Below are 21,460 nucleotides of genomic sequence, written 5' to 3'. Positions count from 1 at the left end.
TTTCCGTTAAAAATTTGACATGTTAATCCCTCTTGCATGAGTTCTATGATACTTGATGATAACTGGTTGTGGCATATGCGGTTTGGGCACTTTCATTTTTCTGGCCTAAACTATCTGTCAAGAAAAGGACTTGTTTCTGGCCTACCACGGATTCATATTCCCAATTGTGTTTGTGAGATTTGTCAACTGGGAAAGAAGCACAGAGATCCATTTCCTACAGAAAAGTCATAGAGAGCTAGAAGATTACTTGAAATTGTACATTCAGATCTCTGTTCTGTAAAAATTTCAAGCAACGGTGGTAGCAAGTACTTTATCACTTTTATTGATGCTCTTAGTAGATATACATGGGTATACTTTCTAAAGCAGAAATCAGAAGCATGTGATGTCTTTAAGACATTCAAGGCGTTTGTCGAAAAACAAAGTGGCTGTAAAATCAAAATTCTCAGAACAGACAGAGGAACAGAATATCTTACATGTTCAGAATACTTTAAGCAACACGGAATTCAACACCAACTAACAACTAGATACACTCCTCAACAAAATGGAGTGGCTGAAAGAAAGAATAGAACCATCATGGATATGGTCAGATGCATGTTCAAGTCAATACAAATGCCTAAAGAGTTTTGGGCAGAAGCAGTCGCAACAGCAGTTCATATTTTAAACAGGTGTCCAACAAAAAGTGTTCGTGATAAAACTCCAGAGGAAGCTTGGAGTGGAAAGCGGCCTTCCATTCATCATTTTAGAGTCTTTGGGTGTATTGCTTATGCCCACGTACCAGATCAATTAAGGAAGAAGTTAGATGACAAAGGCGAGAAGTGTATCTTTATTGGCTATAGCACAGACTCAAAAGCATACAAGTTGTACAATCCAGTATCAAAGAAAGTGATCATCAGCAGAGACGTGACGTTCGATGAGAAAGACATATGGGACTGGAACACAAAGACAGAAAAGCATCTGATTATAATTTCAAATACATGTGATGATGAAGAAGAAAGACAACCAGATGCAACCGAACAACCTGAATCATCTAGAAGACCTCAAAGAGAGCGGAGACTACCTGCTAGATTAGCAGATTATGAAGTTGGCAATGACAACGATCCGTCTGATGAAGAAATCATAAATTTTGCTCTATTTTCAGATTGTGAGTCGTTGAACTTTGAAGAAGCCTTTAAAGACAACAATTGGAAGAAAGCAATGGATGAGGAGATTCATGCCATTGAGAAGAATGACACATGGGAGCTGACAGATTTACCAACAGATAAGAAGCCGATTGGAGTAAAGTGGGTTTACAAGACTAAGTACAAACCTAGTGGTGAAGTTGATCATTTCAAAGCAAGATTAGTTGGAAGAAAAGTTTGAGTTGAAAACAATAATCATCTATTTACTAGAAGATGTTGGAAGCTTGAAGATTTTTGAAGAATATTCAAGAGAGTAGTACATCTACAACATTCTACAACATTGAAGAATTCAAAATCAAATTGAATTGAAATTAGAAGATTATAGAAACTACATGAATACAAGTTGAAAGATGATTCATGAAGCCAACTCATAAAATAGTAGTCATTACAAAATTGAGTTGTAATTCATAAATTATTATTTTAGTAGGAAGCATTGCCTATATAAAGGCACATATGCCTTGTGAATTGCATGTATGTGTGTTCAATAATGAAATGTGTATGTTTTGAAATGTGAAAATTCTCTCCCTTGTTTTATGAGTGTTAGTGAGTTTGAGAGATGAAAAATATGATAGTGTCATTTATATGAGTGAGTGATCTTAGGGCCAATTAGAAGTGGGTATTGTACTTACAACAAAAATAAATTTAATATTCTACTCATTAAATTGGTCATTGGCTCGAACAACAGCAACTCGAATTCAGCAAAGTAGGAAGGTTTGGAGCAGGGGATAATAATATAGGACTTTACGATGTAGGTGATAGGGTATGTAGATTGTAGAATTCTAGAATTAATCTTCTTGGGTGATTCATTGAAAAATCTTGTTTAATCTTATGACAATGCCGTAGAGCTTAAATAGCTAATTACAAACACTAAACCGTTAATGGTAGATAGAGCTAATGACAAATACTTCCAACTATAAAATTCATTTAAGAACTTCTATAAAATAGGATCGCATTTTTAGATTGGATACGTGATTGAGCAGTGACACTAGGTGGTGTAGTAGTAGATTCACTATCCCACTTATCAGTCACTGCCGTTGGAGAAGATGAAGGTGTTGCATTCATTTGATTCAACACTTTCATTTCTTCATGACCTGCTGCTGAATGCGCATCACCATGTGACACCTCAGCCTCTTCCGTTTTACTCTCTGTTTTCCTCAGTGCCTCCAACACCGCATCCATTGAGGGCCTCAAGTCCCTGTCCCTTTGCAAACACTGAAATGCCAATTCAGCTACCAAATTTACTCCCCTTCTAACATCACTATCTGACTCAAAACCAAGGGAAGGATCAACTAACTCTGCAATTGCACCTTTGCTAATCTTGTTCGTGGCTAGATTTGCCAAGCTAATCTCATCCTTATGCCTTCTCATATCAATTGCTGGCATGGATGATATTAACTCAATGAGCACAACTCCGAAACTATACACATCACTCTTGCTTGTTAGCTGGTAGAATTGGTGATATTCTGGATCAAGATAGCCAGGGGTGCCTTGTGGAGCTGTGGATACATGTGTGACGTCATTCGGGAACAGTCTTGACATCCCGAAATCTGCAACCTTAACACAAAAGCTGTTGTCCAGGAGAATGTTATTGGTCTTCACATCGCGGTGAATGATGTCTGAAGCATGGAGATATGCCAATGCTGTTGCAGTCTCTATGGCAACTTTCATTCGGATATGCCAAGGCAGAAAGGCAGGCCTTGCTGATCCACCATGGAGATGACTAGCTACTGTGCCGTTTGAAATGAATTCATAAACAAGCAGGAGTTCATGGCTGTGACGTGAAGTGCAGCCATAGAGGGACACAAGATTTGCATGTCGCAAGCGAGTTAAGATCTTCACTTCATTCATGAATTGTTCTACACGCCTATAGTTGTGCTCGTATAGGCGCTTGATGGCAACTTCACGTCCATCTTTGAGTTTTCCTAACATTTTTTATATGCGAAAGTATGGAGTCAAGCAATCAATTATAGTGCATTGAGATAAAGAAGGGTGATTGTGATGCTAATAACATACCATAGTAAACAGTGCCAAAGCCTCCATCACCAAGTACTCTGGAACGATCAAAATATTTTGTTGCGAGTTCAAGATCCTTATAGGAGAAGACAGGGATCCCAAAGAAGACACTGCAGCTCTCTGGTTCTGTATTTGGGGACAAACCAACACCGCATCTTGCTTTCCTACTCCATATAATCAGCAACACGCCGATTATAATTATTACCGAGACTCCAATACCTGCAAAGAGTAATTTGAACCTGTTAATAAATTAATATAACTGGATTATTATTACTCTTCTATCTACCCTAAACATGAAGGCTTAATTGGATAAATACTACAAAGCAGAAGGGTGATGAGGTTTTTCCCCCTCCAAGATTAGTAAATGCTTATGTCGAAAGAACATTTTACGTACCCAGTCCTAACTTCATAGCCAAACTCATATCTGGGAAGAATACAATGAATGCCAAAACAGTAAAAAAAATGTCAGAATGAAATGAAATAATACAGAAAATTGGATTCTTTTTCAGAAGATACATGCGTGTGATTTTGATTTCACATTAATTGTGTGTATACGTGCATAACTACATACCTGTGACGCAAAGGAAGTTTCTTTGGGAGTCAAGTTGACAGTGTCCTCTTCTGTGATGAATACAGTGTCTACAATCACTGGATAATTCTACTTCCACCTCGATCTGATCAGACAGAAATGAGAAGGGGTCTCTATCATTTGTTACGTCTTTTAATGCAAAATTAATCTTGGAACATGCTGCTAAGGGGCCTGGCCATCGAAAGTCAGGAGAATCTCCGAGACGTTGTTGAAAGCCATCATAGTAGATGTGGTAGTTAGAGCAGTTGTTATAGTTATAAAATCCGGGAGGAAGGGTGAGGTTATTGGAAGGACATGTGAATAGTGTTTTATTGAATTTGGCGTATGAATAACCTAAGGGCGAGCTGGGCATGAGAGGCAGACTCAAATTGTTGCTGAAGGCTTTGCAACGCTGAGTCTGCGATTGGGATTTCAAAGATTTAAGTAGAGTCAAATCGGTTATCGTTATGGTATGAAAATCAATGTTTAAAACAGAAAACCTTCCATTTGGTTTGTCGTTTAATACTATGACTTGCTGGGCATTTCGATTGTTATCATGGCAGCCGTGTATGGCCAATACGCCACAGTGAGGCCATTTTGAGTCTGTGAAAGGGAACATGATGGTGCCAAGTTTCCCACACTCAAAAGAGGTTGGACACTTTTCACTCTCAGCTTTCACATGAACCACAAACATAAGCTCACACAGAATCAGAGTTTTCAACAGAAAAAGGGGAGCCATTTGGAAACTAGGCAAGGTACTGCAAGGATTGTGCTGCATATACTTATTACATTACCTGGATATATGGAAAGAATATTGTGAAGTTGTTGACACGCCAGTTGACTTGGAAATCAAACATAGTCCTTGAAGCAAGAATTCCGTTTGACCAACCAATTATCCAAATGCAATCCAAAAGGCTGTTTCCCTTTCTCTCTCACTTTTCTAATCCTTCGTTTGGCGCTTGTGGAAGAAACTTGTATAAAACGTCTAACAGTGTGGAACTGTATGTTTAGGAAGCTAACTTGTGTGTACCGTAATCCCATGTTGATTATGATGTTTACAAAGATTGTCATAGTTTATTGGGAGGATTTTGAAAGTGTGCAAGAAAATGGAGCCGAGCAGACAAGGAAGTTACGTAATGATAAGAATTAAGAACTGGGGAGGATATCGACACTTGTTTGATTGCTTCACATCAAGATTTTCTGCATGAGAGTTCACACTTTATAAAACGCGTTGCCTTCTGTTCTGGACTAATTATTTAGGCCTAATAACTGGTTCAAGTGCATCTAAATTCTAAAGTCCTAACAATCCACTTTGATACAACAACAACAAAGCCTTGTCCCACTAAGTTGGATCGGCTACATGAATCAAACGACGCCATTGTGCTCTGTCATGTATCATGTCTACAGTGAGACCGTTTACATGTAGATCTCGTCTGACCACCTCATGGATGGTCTTCTTAGGTCTTCCTCTGCCTTTCGCCCTTTGTCCATCTTCCATCTCATCCACCCTCCTGACTGGATGTTCTATCGGTCTTCTTCTCACATGTCCAAACCACCTGAGACGCGATTCAACCATCTTTTCCACAATGGGTGCTACTCCAACTCTCTCCCTTATATCTTCATTCCTTATTTTATCCAATCGCGTATGACCACTCATCCATCTCAACATCTTCATCTCTGCCACACTCAGCTTATGTTCGTGCTCCCCTTTAGCCGCCCAACACTCTGTACCATACAGCATCGCCGGTCTTATAGCGGTGCGATAGAATTTACCTTTAAGTTTTAAAGGCACTTTTTTGTCGCATATAAAACCAGATGCACTCCGCCATTTTGACCAATCCACTTTGATAATTGAGAGTTATTTCACATTAAAAAAAAAAAGAAAAAGAAAAACCGTTACATATTGAAGATTGAAAAAAGAATAACAATAATTTGATCATGAAATATGGGACTTGCAGTATTTACACATAAATTATATTTAAATTTTGATGATTATGGAATTAAGTTAGTAAACATACAGACCCTAAACTCATTACTTTAAAGTTTAAACTTCAATTAAAAACTTCTAAAATATTACTACACCCCGCTTAAAACAATTTGTTTTAACTATAGGTCAATTCATTAGCAACTGATTTGCATTTTTTTTAAAAAGTTCACTAACAAAATTATGTGTTATCATCAACAATTCATCATCATCAGACCCCGCTACTTCATTTTTTCTAGATTAAGTGAACTAATCCGAACATCAACATTAGATTGGTTGGTTGATTGGGAACTGATATTGGGTGTAATAGATGATTCACTATCCCACTTATCAGTCACTGCCTTAGGCGAAGGTGTTGCCTTCATCTCATTCAACACTTTCATCTCTTCTTCATCATCTTCTTCTGAAAGCACATCACCATGTGAATCCTCAGCCTCTTCCTTCCCACTCTCTGTTCTCCTCAGTGCCTCCAACACCTCTTCCATGGAGGGCCTCAATTCTCTGTCCCTTTGCAAACACTGAAATGCCAATTCTGCCACCATAACTATTTCCCTTCTAACGCCACTATCTGACTCAAACCCAAGGAAAGGATCAACAAGCTCTCCAATTGCGCCTTTTCTAATCTTGTTTATGGCTAGATTCGCCAAGCTAATCTCATCCTTATGCCTACTCATATCAACTGCAGGCTTAGAAGATATAAGCTCAATGAGCACAACCCCGAAACTATACACATCACTCTTGCTCGTAAGCTGATAGAATTGGTGATATTCCGGATCAAGATAGCCAGGGGTGCCTTGTGGAGCTGTGGATACATGTGTCACATCATTTGGAAACAATCTTGACATCCCAAAATCCGCAACCTTAACACAATAACTGTTGTCTAGAAGAATGTTGTTGGTCTTGACATCGCGGTGAATGATGTCTGAAGCATGGAGATAAGCCAGTGCAGTTGCAGTTTCTATGGCAACTTTCATTCTAATAGGCCAAGGAAGAAAGCTAGATCTTGATGATCCATGGTGCAGATGACTTGCTAAAGTGCCATTTGGAATGTATTCATACACAAGCAACAATTCATGGCTGTGATATGAAGTGCAGCCATAGAGGGACACGAGATTTACATGTCGCAAACGCGTTAGGATCTTAACTTCATTCATGAATTGTTCTAATCGCCGAGAGTTGTGCTCGTATAAGTGCTTGATGGCAACTTCACGTCCATCTTTGAGTTTTCCTAGTTATTAATCAGAGATGAAATTAGACCTTATTGAAGGAGAGTAAGTAGAGAATGGCAAAGGAGAGTGTATTTTGATTGATTCTAACGTACCATAGTAAACAGTACCAAAGCCTCCATCACCAAGAACTCTTGAAGGGTCAAAATATTTTGTAGCCACTTGAAGATCCTTATAGGAGAAGACAGGGACCCCAAAGTATACGCTGCAACTCTCTGGTTCTGGATTTGAGTACAGAACAATACCGCATTTTGCTTTGCAACGCCATAGAATCAGCAACAACCCAATTATAGTAAAGACCGGGAGTGCAATTCCTACAAGAAGCAAAGATATATATAGTATTTAAGATATCAGGAAGAACATGCACAAGAGAATTTGGACCTGTTTAGCAAAAGTCAAATGAAGGAGCAAGCTCGAATTGGAAAAATAATAATGCTATGTGGAAGGTAGATTACCTAGTCCTAGCTTTTGAGCCGATCTTTTATCTGCAGAAGAAGTTACAACAACAATTATTATTAAGGCATAAAAAAATGGGTTAATTTTGGATACTTTTCAACGGTGTATATTGGTAATTGCTTACTTTTGGCACAATAGAGTTTGCCTTGGGTGTCAAGTTGACATTGACCACTTTGGTGCTGAACACACTTGGCACAGTCATCAGATAATAGTACTTCCAATTGCATCTCAGCAGATAGAAACGAAAATGGGTCCCCAGTATCTGACTCGTCTTTTAATGGTAACTGAATATTGGAACATGATGTTAAATTGGTTGGCCACTGAAATCCCTTAGGAATTTCCTCATTTGGAAAGCCATAGTAGACATTGTACTCTGGACACTCCCTATAGTTATGAAAACGCCGGGAAAGGTTGAGAGTGAGGGACTTGTTGCATCTGAAAAGTGTTATATTATATTTGATGTAGAAAGAGCCTAAAGGAGAGGTGGGAATCTGAGGAAGAGTTATGTTGTTGCTGAATGTTTTGCAACTTTTGGATCTCAAATAATCATACAGATTAATATCTTTGATGGTTATGGTATGAGGTTCTACGTATAAAACAGTAAACCTTGTTGTGTTGGTTAGTTGAATGGTTTTGAGGGCATCTGGATTTGGATCATCGCAGCCATGGATTGGCATCACGCCACAGTGTGGGTGTCGTGAGTCTGTGAAAGGAAACTTGATGGTTCCAAAACTCCCACACTCGAAAGAGGATGGACACTCTCCATCGTCAGCCATGGCAAGAAGAAGAAGAAGCGTAGACGAAATCAGTAATCTGAATATAAGAAAGGGAGCCATTATGGATATAGATAAGCACAACAGAGGCAGGGGAATTGTATATTATATGAGGCATGATTTGAAGTGGTTTACACGCCAGTTGACTTTGAAATGTTGAATCCTAGCAGTCCACCGTGGAAAGTCTTGATTCTTTTTGTTTAGCGCTTGTATCGAATGTCAAACACAGTGGAAAATTTATAGTGGCGGATTTGGCATTTGTAACAGGCTGCGTAAGTTTATTGGAGGGTTGAAAATGTGGAAGAAAATAGAGCACAACAGTCAACAGATGATTAAATTACGCCATGGTATAATAATGGATAGGAAATCGACTCATGCTTGACGCCTTGAACTCACTATTTGCTTCATGAGATTTCACCCCACGGCAAGACTTCTTCAAACATAAAAGCATTTTAGACTTCGTTTTAAAATAAATAAATTTAAACCCGAAACTAAAATTAATTAATTTTTATATATGACAAATTATTTAATAAATAATTTTTAAAAACTAATTTTAAATTTAAATAAAATTGTAAAGACATTATACATTCTAGTGGTTGAAAGAGTTCATCATCTAGTACATATATTTAGTAAACATAAAATATTATAATGCAAGAATAAAGTTATTTAATAGATATAATACAAATATAAATATAATGTTTCAATAATTAAAAATAACATCTATGAATTATGACATTATGTTTCTTCAACATTATTATAACTAAATAATATTTAAAAATATAAATTATTAAAAAAAAGTTATATATAAAATAGGCGACAAAGACACTATATAACTTATGAATATAATTACACAAAAAAATAAAAAAATTAATGAATACAATCCCCTAATACTGTTAGGATTTGGTTGAATTAGTCCCACATTGCTTAGGATAGCAAATGGAGTGGGTGGCTTAGGCTATAAATATGAGGCTAAGTTCTCCATTTGTTTTTGCACCAGTCAGAAACACTTTAAGCTTGTATCTGATTTTTCTTTTCCTCTGTACTCTTTGATTAGAGAGTGTTGTGAGGTGTAGTTAGATATTTACTTTGAGAGAGTGTGGGTGTACTGGGGTGGATCTAAGATAGATATTTTTTTTGTTATTGCTATATATATGACGTGGTAATTTTATATAAAATATATACTCTTATATATCATTTTTTTATTATAACATTACTTTAGACATTTTTTAATATATTATAATAGATAATAAAAGCAATGAATTGCCCTAAAAAACCCTAATTACTTATAGTTACTTATGAAATATGCTACAAGAAATCAAATTTAATAGTCCTGGATTATATTCTTTACACATACTCTTTAACCAATAAACTAGAAACTATGGTTATTTTGTATTTATTTATCATTTTTTTAAAATTATCCAATATTAAGTTAAAATAAAATAATGGTATACTATATGGTGCGAACTTTTTATTTTTGATATGATGAAAAGAGTTGTGTATAGCTAAGTTATGGAGGAGTAGGGTGAATCACCGCTGTATAATCGCTGGGAAAGAAAAATCGAACCATCCGATGGAAGTACCAAAATCGAACGGACCGAATACTGTAATCGGGGGTACACAAAATTCTCGATCCGATTTCGTTTTCCATTCCACGTGGCACGCATGCAGACCCCCTCCGGTTGAATCCAACACCTCTCAACATTAAGCTGAATGTATCCCCATCTTCCAGTGATGTCCCTTTCAGCCTCACACTCAAAACTCTCTCTATTTGCTCCCCAAATTCAGACCATTTTCATTGTTGAAAGCTGCAAAGATCACATAATAGCTCTAAATCGGACTGAAGACAATGTCAAAAAGACCCAAAATTAAGGAAGTGAATTAGCCAAAACTTCACATTGTTAATTATTTTGGACATCCAGATTATATAAGTTTTTATTATTTAAAATTTTGATTTAATAAATAGAATAATGTATCAGATTTTAGTAATAGTATAAAAATAATAGAGTAAAACTAATTAGTTAAATTTAAGGGATTTAGAAACAGAGTAAAAATAATTAATTTAAAAATTCTGAATTTTTTTGTTAATATGCTTTGTTTTGAAATGAAATATATAACTAGTTGTTATTATGTTTTTGGTAGTTTTGATCATGATTGATGATGATGAGTAAGGACCGATATTTTATTCTGCTTGCATGATTATTGTTGATAGTTTGACAAAAACATGTTTTATTTTGTTTGTACGATGATATTGATTTGATGTGAGAATGGTAATTTGTCATGATCATTTATATCTAATAAGGATTATGGTTTTGTTCAGTTTATTTTGTATTATTATAATTTCATATGAATGGTGGTTTCGATCGGTTGACAATATGAGAATGAGGAATTGAAACTATTAGAGTATAATATTAGTGGATTAAGTTAGGATTAGGTTAAATATAGTTGGAATAAAGGTTAGTAAATTAGGTGTGTTCAGTTGAGTTGTTAGTGATGATTGTGGTTTGATTATATATATATATATATATATGTGTGTGTATAATGGAGTATAATCAGATCATTGTTAATATAATTATGTATTGATAGTTATAATAAAAATGTGATATTGCAGGGTTCACGAATGTTGTTATGTGATCACTATTTATCGTCGGACCGGTACAATCCAATTGTTGAGGCGTATTTACGGGAGACAGGTTTTTATCATGTTTCTTATATTGGAGTCGTTCAATGCCAGTCAGCAATGATTAATGCTCTCATCGAGAGATGGCGTCCAGAGATTCACACCTTTCATTTTTCGATTGGTGAGTGTGCCGTGTCGTTGGAGAATGTGGCGATGATTCTCGGTCTGCCGACAAACGGAGTTCCAGTTACAGGACCAACGATGAGTAGTTTTGAGGCCATGGAGGCCGAGTGCTTGCACCAGTTTGGTGTTGCACCGAGGAATAGGGACTGTAGAGGAAGCTTTATAAAACTGATGTGGTCTAGGGGTTTGAAGGATCGCACAGTGTTGACTGATGATATTCAGATTCAGAGGTATGTCAAGTGTCACATAATGTTGTTATTTGGGACAATTCTATTTGGTGACAAGTCTGGTGCAGCGGTGCATTAGAAATTTCTGCTTTTACTCCGTGACTTTGCGGGGATCATACAGTATAGTTGGGTTCGGCATGCCTCGCGCACTTGAACAGATCATTGTGTAGGGCAACCCGTGTCGACTGTAAGGAGATCGATGGTTTGCCAATACATTGGCCACCTCCGCCACATCTGCGTTCATAGTGCCGTCAGCTTCATCTTCTTCTTCACCCAAACCAACGATCTCATAATGACTTTCAAATTCCTCCTCGCTATCACTATCATAATCTTCCAATTCAATATTTCGGTCCACTTCCGACTCCTCGGACTCAATGTACAGTTCGATGCACGACATTTGATGACGATTTTCAATATACATTGAAAATATTTCATGCATGCTCGCTTCATCCGTTACGTACTTGATTTGAAATTGTACGAACCCACCAAACACGGATAAAGGATACTTGTACAAAATACACGACACTCTCCTAGATAAACGAGGATCTATCTTCTCACAAATCACACATTTTAATTCCTCAAACGACAATATGTATAGAATAACAACATCTAATGGATTTTCACATACAAATTGAACTCCTTCATACGTTTGTAATAAAATCTGCCCAAAACAATATACTTTCAAACTAACTCTATCATCCATACTAACAGTGATATACTAGCTACTCTCAATAACAATATTTTTTTTCTTTTTTTTGCAACAATGAAGAAGAAGGAGAACTAGAGAAGAAAAGTTACATAGCTTGCTGGGTTTTCTCTCTGCACGAAGAGGAAGACGAACTACTGCATACTAAAGGTAACTTATATCTATACAGCAGCAACAAGAAAATCGGACGGTCCGACCGCGTCTTCGCATTTCAAATTTTTCAACAACACTAATCGGACCGTCCGATTAGTTTCAAGCCATTTCCTTTCTTCTGAAATCGGTCCCAGCGATTTCAGTACTCCTCTCGCACAAATTGGACCGTTCGATTTGTGCCCTCTCTCTCTCTCCAACAAAATCAGACGGTCTAATTTCTTCACACTAACAAACAAACAAAATTTTAACACCGTCACATTACCGTAAATCTCCCAAAACAACATAACTCAGGCTAACTCACACATGAAAATCATATAAAAAAAAACAGCCATATGGTGCACCTTATTAGAAAACTGATTAATGTGAAGGAGTTTACATTATAATTTGCACATTAAAATAACTATAATATTTAGGAGTCATAGTTTGAGAGTCATAAATGGGCATAATTTTCTTTTTGTATATTAATTTTTTATTTTTTTATTTTATTAAAACAGAGATAAATAACTTTAAATATAACAAACATACAATTATAGATATTATATATATAAAATTATGAATGTTATTCTGTAAGATATAAAATTTTGGGATTTTTATAAAGTAATTATAAACATAAATCAAACATATTCCTATACATAGAATTTTGTCTCCATCCTTATTCTAATTTTCATGTATGAATGAGGACTTTTGGTGAAGGCGGCAGTACCATGGTTTCAAATACTTCAATCTCATTCTCATCCAGATCTGGCGAAGACGGAGATGATGGTGGTGGATGCACATCTACTTCAATCATATGTTCATCTCTACCCATCCCACTTTCAATTTTAATCAGCATCTTCAAAACCTTTTCCATGGAAGGTCTCAATTCTCTGTCCCGTTGCAAACATTGAAAAGCCAACTCTGCCACCCAAGCTATCTTATCCTTAATCTCAATGTCTGAATCAAAACCAAGAGAAAGATCTACCAGCTCGCTCAATGCGCAGTTTTGAATCTTATTTATGGCTAGATCAGACAAGTTAATCTCATCCTTATCCCTGTTCATGTCAACAGCAGGCTTAGAAGATATAAGCTCAACTAGCACCACTCCGAAACTATAAACATCACTCTTGCTAGTAAGCTGGTAGCAGCGATGATATTCAGGATCAACATAACCCGGAGTCCCTTGTGGTGCTGTGGAAACATGGGTTACATCATTGGGGAATAGTCTTGAAAGCCCAAAATCAGCAACCTTAACACTGTAACACTTGTCAAGGAGAATGTTGTTTGTCTTCACATCACGGTGGATGATATCTGAAGCATGGAGATATACCAATGCAGTAGCGGTCTCTATGGCGATTTTGATTCTTGTAGACCAAGGTAGGAAGCTGCGCTTCGCTGATTCGCCATGGATATGACAGGCAAGCGTGCCATTGGAAACATATTCGTAGACAAGCAAGAGTTCGCGGCTGTGGCGTGAAGTGCAGCCATAGAGAGACACCAGATTTGTGTGTCGCACGAGGGTTAGGATCTGAACTTCGTTCATGAATTGTTCTGCTCGCCTGTAGTTGTGCTCATAGAGGCGCTTGATGGCAACTTCACGTCCGTCTCTCAGTTTTCCTACTTGTCAATTAGAGATGAACCAAATTATGAGTAATCCAAATTGAACTCACATGCGTGTGAAGTTGATAATGAAAAATAGTTAGATAATTTGATATATTTGACTTTCAACTATTAATTTCAGTTAATATAAATGTGACATTTACGCACCATAGTAAACAGTTCCAAAGCCTCCATCTCCAATTAATCCAGAATTGTCAAAATATTTTGTGGCCACTTGAAGATCCTTATAGGAGAACACAGGCACCCCAAAGTAGACCTTGTCACTTTCTGTCTCTGCTTCTTGCGGATTTGAGTGGAAATCAGGGCCGCCTTTTGGTTTCCGAAGCCATATAAACAGCAGCAAGACAATTATAATGAAGCCTGGGAGTCCAATACCTAGAAACGCATAGGGAGAGAGAGTTTATTGATCCACTTTTCTTTTCATTTTTTTTCTAATTCAAATAAAAAAAAGTTCGATATTGATAATCATTAAACTTGAAGGAAGAGGTCTAACTCAAATGAATTCTATGTACCAAGTGCTAGCTTCCAAGGCAAATTTCGATCTGCAAAGGAATATATATAAAGAAAGCAATTAGTTACTCTATTCTGTATGGAGATACAACCAAACTATATATATTATACCTCTGAGTCTGAGGCAATAGAATTTTCCATGGATGTCAAGTTGACAGTGGCCTCTTGTATGAGCAATACACTTTGTGCAATCGTCAGATAAAAGCACGTGGATGAGGATGTTATCAGATAGAAATGAAAAGGGGTCAGAAGTATCTGAGTTGTCCTTTAATGCTAACTGAATTTTGGAGCAAGCCGCTAATGGGCCAGCACTGAAGCCCTGAGGATTCCCAATTGGGGGCCCATAGTAGACACTGTACTCATTACACTCTGTATAGTTATAGATATTATGAGGAATGGTGACGCTGACATTCACGGAATGGTTGCATCTGAAGAGGGTTACATTGTTCACTATGCGTACGGATCCTAAAGGAGAGTTGAGACTGAGAGCAAAATAATTGTTACTGAAGGTTTTGCAGCTTTTAGATCGCAAATAATCACGTAGAGTCTCATCTCTGACGATTATTGTGGCATTGTTGTGGTTCACGGATTTGACAACGAACCTGCTTGTTGTTGGAAGATGTGTTAGTTGAATTGTTTTGTTGGCATTTGGATCTTTGCAGCCATGGATTGGCAATACACCGCAGTGTGGGTGCTGCGTGGTTGTGAGAGGGAAGCCAATGGTGCCAAGTTCCCCACACTTAAAAGAGGCTGGACACTTATCTTCTTGTGCCATGACAAGAACCACATACTTATACAAAATAACCAGTGATGATACGAGTGTAAAAGGCGGAGCCATTAACCATGGCAAAATGCAGTCTACAGAAGAAAGAAAGAATGCTGAGATTTGAGAATTCCACTCTTGAAGTTGATATCTGAAAGTCTTTGATAATTTAATTAATTTGACTAAATTTTTATCTAAACTCTCAAAAATCGACTTCACGACATCACCAGAATTTTCACCCTCTATATATCATCATTTGAGCCGCTAAAGACGCTGGTTGACCTGGAAAGTTGACTATTTGTTGTGGAAGACTGAACTGAAATTTGGCCAAAAGAATTCCACTTGACCAGTCCACCAATGAATTCCTTTCACCCCTTTTATTCCTTTGGAGCTTTGTGAAGCACCGAAACTTGTATAAAACGGCAAACTTTCAATCCCAAGGATTAAGTATTAAAGCTAGGGGTTAGCAATTTTTGTGATTAGTAGTGAGTAAATAGTTATTAATAATAATTTAATGGTGTGAGATTGACGTGAGATTTTATTTAATGACTTATATTTCTCTGTTGATTACATGCTGGCCAAAATTCAATAAAACTGCTAGCTTTCTAAACTTTTTCTAAATATTATTTAACAATTAAGTAATTAACACGGCTCCACTAGATAGAAAATGGATAATCTGAGCCACGTGAATAATTAATTTTAGTTTATCTATTTTAATTTTATTTATTTAATTATTATATTATATTTTATATTAGCAGTGTTGGATTTAAAATTTTTTTATTTTGACCTGATAAAAAATTATAAATCTTTACTAAATTATTGTAGCTATTATAAAAAGATTAGAAAAATGCAAAAATATTTTTTTATTTCGTAATAAAATTGTAGTGTTAATAAGTGAAATTAAGTGAGTCATTTTTTTTTTGCATTGAAAAATAAATAAAAAAATTTAGTGATTCTTTTTTATTTAATTATCAAATTATGGTATAAACAAATTAGATTAATTGGTCTTTTTTTTATTACATGAAAAAATTAAATAAAAAAATTTGAATAATTTTTTTTATTCAATTTTAATTCATTTTTTATTTTTATTTTTATTTTAATATATTCTTTATTTAATTTTAATAAAAAAAATTCCGTATCACAGTAGAATTGTAATTAATCACCAAAACTCCTTTGCACATAATGTGGTGATGATATTTACAGACTATATAATCATGGAAAAGTATAGGTAAACAATAAAATATTAAACAATATAAATAATAGATATGTGAGTTGTTTAATTTAATAGGTATGCAGAAAATTATGTTTATTATTTTTAATTAGATAATTATTTTTTTAATTTAATTTACTCATCAACAGTTAATAATAATTGAATGTTCAATTCATTAAGTATGCAAATAATTATCCTAATATTAAAATTTAGAAAATAATTTATAAATAGAATATTTTTTTTACTTTATTGAATCAATTCTAAAATCTATTATTCACATAATTTATAAAATTCACTATTTACCTAATAAAATCCTATAACCATTAACCAACCGAAGTGGATGGTTCAATAAGCTAAGTTGGAAGAAAACAGAGCACGTCACGGATAATCAAAGAAAGAATTCAAACTACGTGATTATGAGAATGTATTTGAAATAGACGCTTGGTTTGAGGTCACAGTTTGCGGCGTAAGGTTTCACATTCACACTACTATTCCCAAACTTAGCATTACACTTCATGGACTTTTCTTGGGTTTAAACAGAATTGTAGCTATCCAGAACATTTCAAGTAACAGGGCCAATTGAGTTTGAAAACAAAAAACGAAAGTTTATTTGGTCAATAAAGAAAAATTAGACCATTGATTTTACTGTTTTCTGAGTTACCAGTTCATGGAGTTACAACTAATTATTTGGTGGTAATAAATAGACTAGACCCATGGTTGCTTTCGTTGTGCCAATCACCGGAAGAAGTGTATTAATTTGAATTTAATGAGCCAAAAACAACGGGTGTTTGTCAAAATCCTTTGACGCAACAAGTCCTTTACCAGATGAGTTGTCAGTGTAACATATGATCCTCTTACTTTAGTAATATTTCAGCACTGGACTTTTTATTTTATTTTATTCTGGAGCTTTAACTCATCTACATAGAAATTACTACACTAGACTAAGAATGCAGTAAGCAGCATGGTGATTAACCACTGACATTAGATGAAGTTGATTCACTATTCCATCTATCAGTCACTGCTTTTGGTGAAGGCAGTAGAATCCTGTTCTTCAATAATCCAACTTCATCCAAATCTGGTGAAGCTGGGGATGTGGATGATGATGGATGTAAATCTACTTCGTCAATATGTTCATCTTTAGCCTTCCCACATTCAATTGTGATCAACAGCTTCAAAACTTCATCCATGGTAGGCCTCAGTTCCCTATCCCGTTGCAAACACTGAAAAGCCAACTCTGCCACTGACACTATCATCCTCTTAACCTCATTATCCGAATCAAAATCAAGAGTAGGATCAACCAGCTCACTCAATGCACCGTTTTGAATCTTGTTTATGGCTAAATCAGACAAATTAATCTCATCCCTATGCCTGTCCATGTCAACAGCAGGCTTAGAAGATATAAGCTCAATGAGCACCACTCCGAAACTATAAACATCACTCTTGCTAGTAAGCTGGTAGCAGCGGTGGTATTCAGGGTCAACATAACCCGGAGTCCCTTGTGGTGCTGTGGAGACATGTGTGACATCATTGGGGAACAGTCTTGAAAGGCCGAAATCCGCAACCTTAACACAAAAGTGGTTGTCAAGAAGAATGTTGTTGGTTTTGACATCGCGGTGGATTATGTCAGAGGAATGGAGATAAGACAATGAAGTGGCGGTCTCTATGGCAATCTTCATTCTTATATGCCATGGCAGTGTGGTAGTCCGTGTAAAATCACCGTGGATATGAGAAGCCACCGTGCCGTTCTGAACAAACTCATACACAAGCAGTAATTCACGGCTGTGGGGTGAAGTGCAGTAGCCGTAAAGGGATACTAGGTTCTTATGGCGCAAGCGAGCAAGGATATCGATTTCATTCATAAACTGTTCCATTCTCCTGTAGTTGTGCTCGTAAAGGCGCTTTACGGCAATGTCCCGTCCATCTCGCAGTTTTCCTGCTCGTCAAAGAATAACTCAAATTAAGCTTAATAAGATAGAAAGTGAAGGAGATGAGAATGGCTCACCATAGTAAACTGTTCCGAATCCTCCCTTTCCAAGTTGGGTTGTGTGGTGGAAATTATTTGTAGCTTCTTTGAGCTCCTTGTAAGAGAAGAGAGGGACTCCAAAGTAGCCCCTCTTGCTTTCTGCCTCTGGATTTGTAGATGCATAGTTTGATTGGTATTGGAGGTCTGAAGGAACATCTTTTCTTCTATAACGTCGTCTGAGGAAGCATCCAATGATCAAAAGTCCTAGCAGTGTACTCATACCTAAACCTATTCCGACTCCGACCTTCAAGGCTTTATTGTTATCCTTTGGCACTGCAGCACAAGTTAATTGCAGAAATTAATTAAAGCAAACAAAAAATAACTAGTCTAAACTCTAAAGCAGCAGATGATTAAGCAGTAGTGTACCTTTGTCACAGTAAAATTCGTTGTTGGTGTCAAGATGACATTGGCCTCGTCTGTGATTGAAGCAATCATCACAATCAGGAGATAATACCACTTTGAGAGCAATCTCAGAAGATACAAAGGATAAAACATCTGTGCTATTGATGGCATCTTTTGTTGCAAAATGAAGAAGTGAGCAGTTCGAGAAAATGCCACCGGCATCGTGTATAGTAGGAGACGTATTGATTTTATCATAATAGATGTCGTAGTCACGGCATGTGAGGTTACCATAATGTAAAGGGAGATTTATTCTAAGGTTGTGATTGCATCGAAATAGGGTCACATTGTATTCGATATAAATAGAGAGCAGAGGAGAAGGTGGAGGAAGAGTATAAGTAGTGTTCAAAGCGTGACATTTGTTCTGTTCCAAACTGGCGTGAAAATCTGCATCATAAATGGTGATGACAGTATTTGAGTCAAGGGAGCCTGTAAGCTCTAAGGTTGTTGCATTCTTGTCCAGTTGAATCATTTTGCGCGAATAGTACGTGTCTTCACAGCCATGAATGAGCAGCAAGCCGCAGTGAGGGAGTTCAGCCTTGGTGAAAGGGTACTGGAATCTGCCGCGGCTTCCACAATCAAAAGAGCGTGGACAGTTATGTTGCTTCTCACTTTCACCATGCGCAGCGGAAAACGAGATGAGGAAGAAGAAGAACAATAAATAAGGTAGAGCCATAAATCCCAAACAGCGAGTAGTCATGCTTAGTGAATGGACTCTCTGATGTATGTATATAAATGCAGCTACCAAGTGTTTATGCCACCCTCATATAAACAGCGAGTTTCATACGCAGCTTGACTTGAAAAATGAGCGGGGAAGACTTGATCATGTAAAGGAGAGCTAACTTTGTTATTGACTCTTTCCAACTCAATTTCACACCACACAAGTGCTTCAAGTTAAATAACAACTTTTTTATCTGCTGATTACTCACTCTGGCCGACAGGAAGCCATGAGCTTTTTAGATTTTCAGAAGAAAAATATTATATGCATTATTTACATATTTTTTTATTTTTAATATTACAACAGTAGTGTACATATGTGAGAGTCAAGTAGTTTGAACCGTTAGATACTAGATAGTGACGCTTGCGTTAAGTTCAAAGTGAATCTGTCTAGACTCTAGATGATTAGATATAAGAGGAATTAAAGTATTAAACGTAGGGGTAGCAAAATGGCTCCGTCGGGCCAATTCGCTAAACTCGCTAAACTCGCTAAAAAATGTGAGTCGGGCTAAGATTTAGAATCCGTCAAATTGACTGGTTTGGATGGGGGAGGTCTGCGGGGTCAAAGATTTTTATTTTATTTTTTTATTAAATAAAAGAGTAATTACTATTATAAAATTAATAAGTATAAAATTTTTAAAATATTTTTTTTGTTTTTATTCTTCTTTTAATTATTAACTTTATTTATTTTATTTTACAATTTCGTATATTTGCTCAAATTATGTGACTTATTTTTTAAAATAAAGATTGTTCTATTGATAAATATTATTTTAAACAATTTTATTGAAGTTAAAAATTTAAAAAAATAGTAAAAAAATTATATTATAATTTAATTATTTTTTATTTGTATTTGATTTTTTAATTATTATTTTTTAGTTAATTTTAATAAATTTTATTTTTCAAAAAAAAAGTCAAGCGGACTAATTCGCCGACTCGCTAATTCGCCAAAAAAATGAGACAGACTAGCATTTTAAACCCATTTTAGTTGGCAGTGCGGGTCGATCTGTTCTGTTTATAGGACGGGGCGGGGCGTGCTGTTTTTTTTATTGTGAATTTGTGACAAAAAAAAATGACTTGTGTTATTATTCATTATCTTTTAGATACTTCGCTAAGTTGATTTATTTATTTATTTTTGTTATTGTATAAAATGTGAGATTTGACAACATATATTTATAGCTTTATGTGTAAAAAAAATACAAAATTGTGAGTTGGATATCTATTGGAATTTACATAATATTGCTAAAAATATATAACAACAATAATAAGAATAAGGGATAAGTATTGATTTAGTTCCTAACGTTAAGAGTCAGAATCAAAATTGTCTCTAACGTAATTTTTTATTTAGAATCATCCTTAACGTTTTTTTTTAAATTAAAATTGTCCTTTTTAATGAAATTTTTTAATTATCCATATTTTATTAAAATTTCCTAAAACTACCCAAACCCTCACCCTAACTAAACAACACTCAGCTCACCCTCTTTCTCACCAACATACACGCACGGTCCTGTGAAATGAAACAAAGAAAAGAAGAAAGAAAGAGGGAGATGGGGAAGGGAGACCCAAGAGAGAGGGAAGGCATTGGGGAAGGAGAAGCTCGCTGCCGCCGTTCGTCCTTGTTGCCGCCAACTGCGCCGTCGTGGAGGAGAGATGCGTGAGAGAGAGAGAGAGAGAGAGAGAGAGAGAGAGATTTGAGGCTGAGCTGGGTTCCTACTATCACTGATCTGCCTAGCTGCTGTCGCTCCATCACCCACGAGTTGCCGGTGGTTTTGCATTTGCTTCTTCTGCATCTGCTTCCGATTCTGCTTCTGCATATGCATCTGCATCTGCTTCTTCTTCTGCATCTGCATTTGCTTTTGCTTTATTTCTGCTTCTAGTTTTGATTTTATGTATTGATTTTGTTGTTGAATTTGATGTTGTTGATTCTGAATTTGATGTTGTTGAATTGGGTACTTGTTGAATTTGATTTTGTTTCTGCTTCTGAATTTGATTCTGATTTTGATTATTAGTATTTGATGGGAGTAAGGAAGGTGGTGGTGGTAGTAAAAGTGTTGGTAGTGGTAAAGGGTATTTTTGTCTATAAAAAGTTAAAAAGACGATTTTAATACGAAAAAACGTTAAAAATGATTCTAAATAAAAAATTATGTTGGGGACGATTTCG

General features: G+C 36.1%; 5 protein-coding genes across 6 annotated transcripts; 1 reads left to right on the top strand and 4 right to left on the bottom strand.

The window, feature by feature from the left end:
* Positions 1 to 1,938: 1,938 nt before the first annotated feature.
* LOC107467207 (LEAF RUST 10 DISEASE-RESISTANCE LOCUS RECEPTOR-LIKE PROTEIN KINASE-like 1.1) lies at positions 1,939 to 4,680 on the bottom strand. 2 transcript variants are annotated; one of them, XM_021131349.2, is made up of 4 exons: positions 3,763 to 4,680; positions 3,586 to 3,615; positions 3,192 to 3,410; positions 1,939 to 3,100 (listed from the first exon to the last, which is right to left on the bottom strand). In XM_021131349.2, the coding sequence occupies exons 1-4, from the start codon at positions 4,535 to 4,537 to the stop codon at positions 2,103 to 2,105; spliced, it is 2,022 nt and encodes a 673-aa protein (XP_020987008.1). In that variant the 5' UTR covers positions 4,538 to 4,680; the 3' UTR covers positions 1,939 to 2,102. The 2 variants fall into 2 exon arrangements, with proteins under 2 accessions (XP_020987008.1, XP_020987009.1); XM_021131350.2 differs by lacking the exon at positions 3,586 to 3,615.
* Positions 4,681 to 5,849: 1,169 nt separating this feature from the next.
* LOC107467206 (LEAF RUST 10 DISEASE-RESISTANCE LOCUS RECEPTOR-LIKE PROTEIN KINASE-like 1.1) lies at positions 5,850 to 8,257 on the bottom strand. The gene is made up of 4 exons (XM_016086246.3): positions 7,550 to 8,257; positions 7,425 to 7,454; positions 7,065 to 7,283; positions 5,850 to 6,971 (listed from the first exon to the last, which is right to left on the bottom strand). The coding sequence occupies exons 1-4, from the start codon at positions 8,199 to 8,201 to the stop codon at positions 5,965 to 5,967; spliced, it is 1,908 nt and encodes a 635-aa protein (XP_015941732.2). The 5' UTR covers positions 8,202 to 8,257; the 3' UTR covers positions 5,850 to 5,964.
* Positions 8,258 to 10,815: 2,558 nt separating this feature from the next.
* LOC107467205 (protein MAIN-LIKE 2-like) lies at positions 10,816 to 11,304 on the top strand. The gene has a single exon (XM_016086245.1). The coding sequence runs from the start codon at positions 10,816 to 10,818 to the stop codon at positions 11,302 to 11,304; it is 489 nt and encodes a 162-aa protein (XP_015941731.1).
* Positions 11,305 to 12,672: 1,368 nt separating this feature from the next.
* On the bottom strand, positions 12,673 to 14,974 carry LOC107467204 (LEAF RUST 10 DISEASE-RESISTANCE LOCUS RECEPTOR-LIKE PROTEIN KINASE-like 1.1). Its single transcript, XM_016086244.3, has 4 exons — positions 14,302 to 14,974; positions 14,193 to 14,222; positions 13,828 to 14,055; positions 12,673 to 13,677 (listed from the first exon to the last, which is right to left on the bottom strand). The coding sequence occupies exons 1-4, from the start codon at positions 14,963 to 14,965 to the stop codon at positions 12,749 to 12,751; spliced, it is 1,851 nt and encodes a 616-aa protein (XP_015941730.2). The 5' UTR covers positions 14,966 to 14,974; the 3' UTR covers positions 12,673 to 12,748.
* Positions 14,975 to 16,894: 1,920 nt separating this feature from the next.
* LOC107467203 (LEAF RUST 10 DISEASE-RESISTANCE LOCUS RECEPTOR-LIKE PROTEIN KINASE-like 1.1) lies at positions 16,895 to 19,317 on the bottom strand. The gene is made up of 3 exons (XM_016086242.3): positions 18,553 to 19,317; positions 18,166 to 18,459; positions 16,895 to 18,096 (listed from the first exon to the last, which is right to left on the bottom strand). The coding sequence occupies exons 1-3, from the start codon at positions 19,283 to 19,285 to the stop codon at positions 17,132 to 17,134; spliced, it is 1,992 nt and encodes a 663-aa protein (XP_015941728.3). The 5' UTR covers positions 19,286 to 19,317; the 3' UTR covers positions 16,895 to 17,131.
* Positions 19,318 to 21,460: the final 2,143 nt, after the last annotated feature.

Source organism: Arachis duranensis, chromosome 9 (genome assembly GCF_000817695.3).
Source record: "Arachis duranensis cultivar V14167 chromosome 9, aradu.V14167.gnm2.J7QH, whole genome shotgun sequence".
Classification (NCBI taxonomy): domain Eukaryota; kingdom Viridiplantae; phylum Streptophyta; class Magnoliopsida; order Fabales; family Fabaceae; genus Arachis; species Arachis duranensis.
This window is presented reverse-complemented; position numbering and strand designations above follow the sequence as displayed.

Coding starts and splice junctions, on each gene's coding strand:
- LOC107467207 (XM_021131349.2), bottom strand. CDS start 4,537: ATGCAGCACAATCCTTGCAGTACCTTGCCTAGTTTCCAAATGGCTCCC. Junction 3,616..3,762: donor AAACTTCCTTTGCGTCACAG/GTATGTAGTTAT, acceptor TATTCTTCCCAG/ATATGAGTTTGGCTATGAAG. Junction 3,101..3,191: donor CTTTGGCACTGTTTACTATG/GTATGTTATTAG, acceptor AAAAAATGTTAG/GAAAACTCAAAGATGGACGT.
- LOC107467206 (XM_016086246.3), bottom strand. CDS start 8,201: ATGGCTGACGATGGAGAGTGTCCATCCTCTTTCGAGTGTGGGAGTTTT. Junction 7,455..7,549: donor CAAACTCTATTGTGCCAAAA/GTAAGCAATTAC, acceptor CTTCTTCTGCAG/ATAAAAGATCGGCTCAAAAG. Junction 7,284..7,424: donor GGCTCAAAAGCTAGGACTAG/GTAATCTACCTT, acceptor TGCTTCTTGTAG/GAATTGCACTCCCGGTCTTT.
- LOC107467205 (XM_016086245.1), top strand. CDS start 10,816: ATGTTGTTATGTGATCACTATTTATCGTCGGACCGGTACAATCCAATT.
- LOC107467204 (XM_016086244.3), bottom strand. CDS start 14,965: ATGGCACAAGAAGATAAGTGTCCAGCCTCTTTTAAGTGTGGGGAACTT. Junction 14,223..14,301: donor CTATTGCCTCAGACTCAGAG/GTATAATATATA, acceptor ATTCCTTTGCAG/ATCGAAATTTGCCTTGGAAG. Junction 14,056..14,192: donor GCCTTGGAAGCTAGCACTTG/GTACATAGAATT, acceptor ATGCGTTTCTAG/GTATTGGACTCCCAGGCTTC.
- LOC107467203 (XM_016086242.3), bottom strand. CDS start 19,285: ATGACTACTCGCTGTTTGGGATTTATGGCTCTACCTTATTTATTGTTC. Junction 18,460..18,552: donor CGAATTTTACTGTGACAAAG/GTACACTACTGC, acceptor CTTGTGCTGCAG/TGCCAAAGGATAACAATAAA. Junction 18,097..18,165: donor ATTCGGAACAGTTTACTATG/GTGAGCCATTCT, acceptor TTTGACGAGCAG/GAAAACTGCGAGATGGACGG.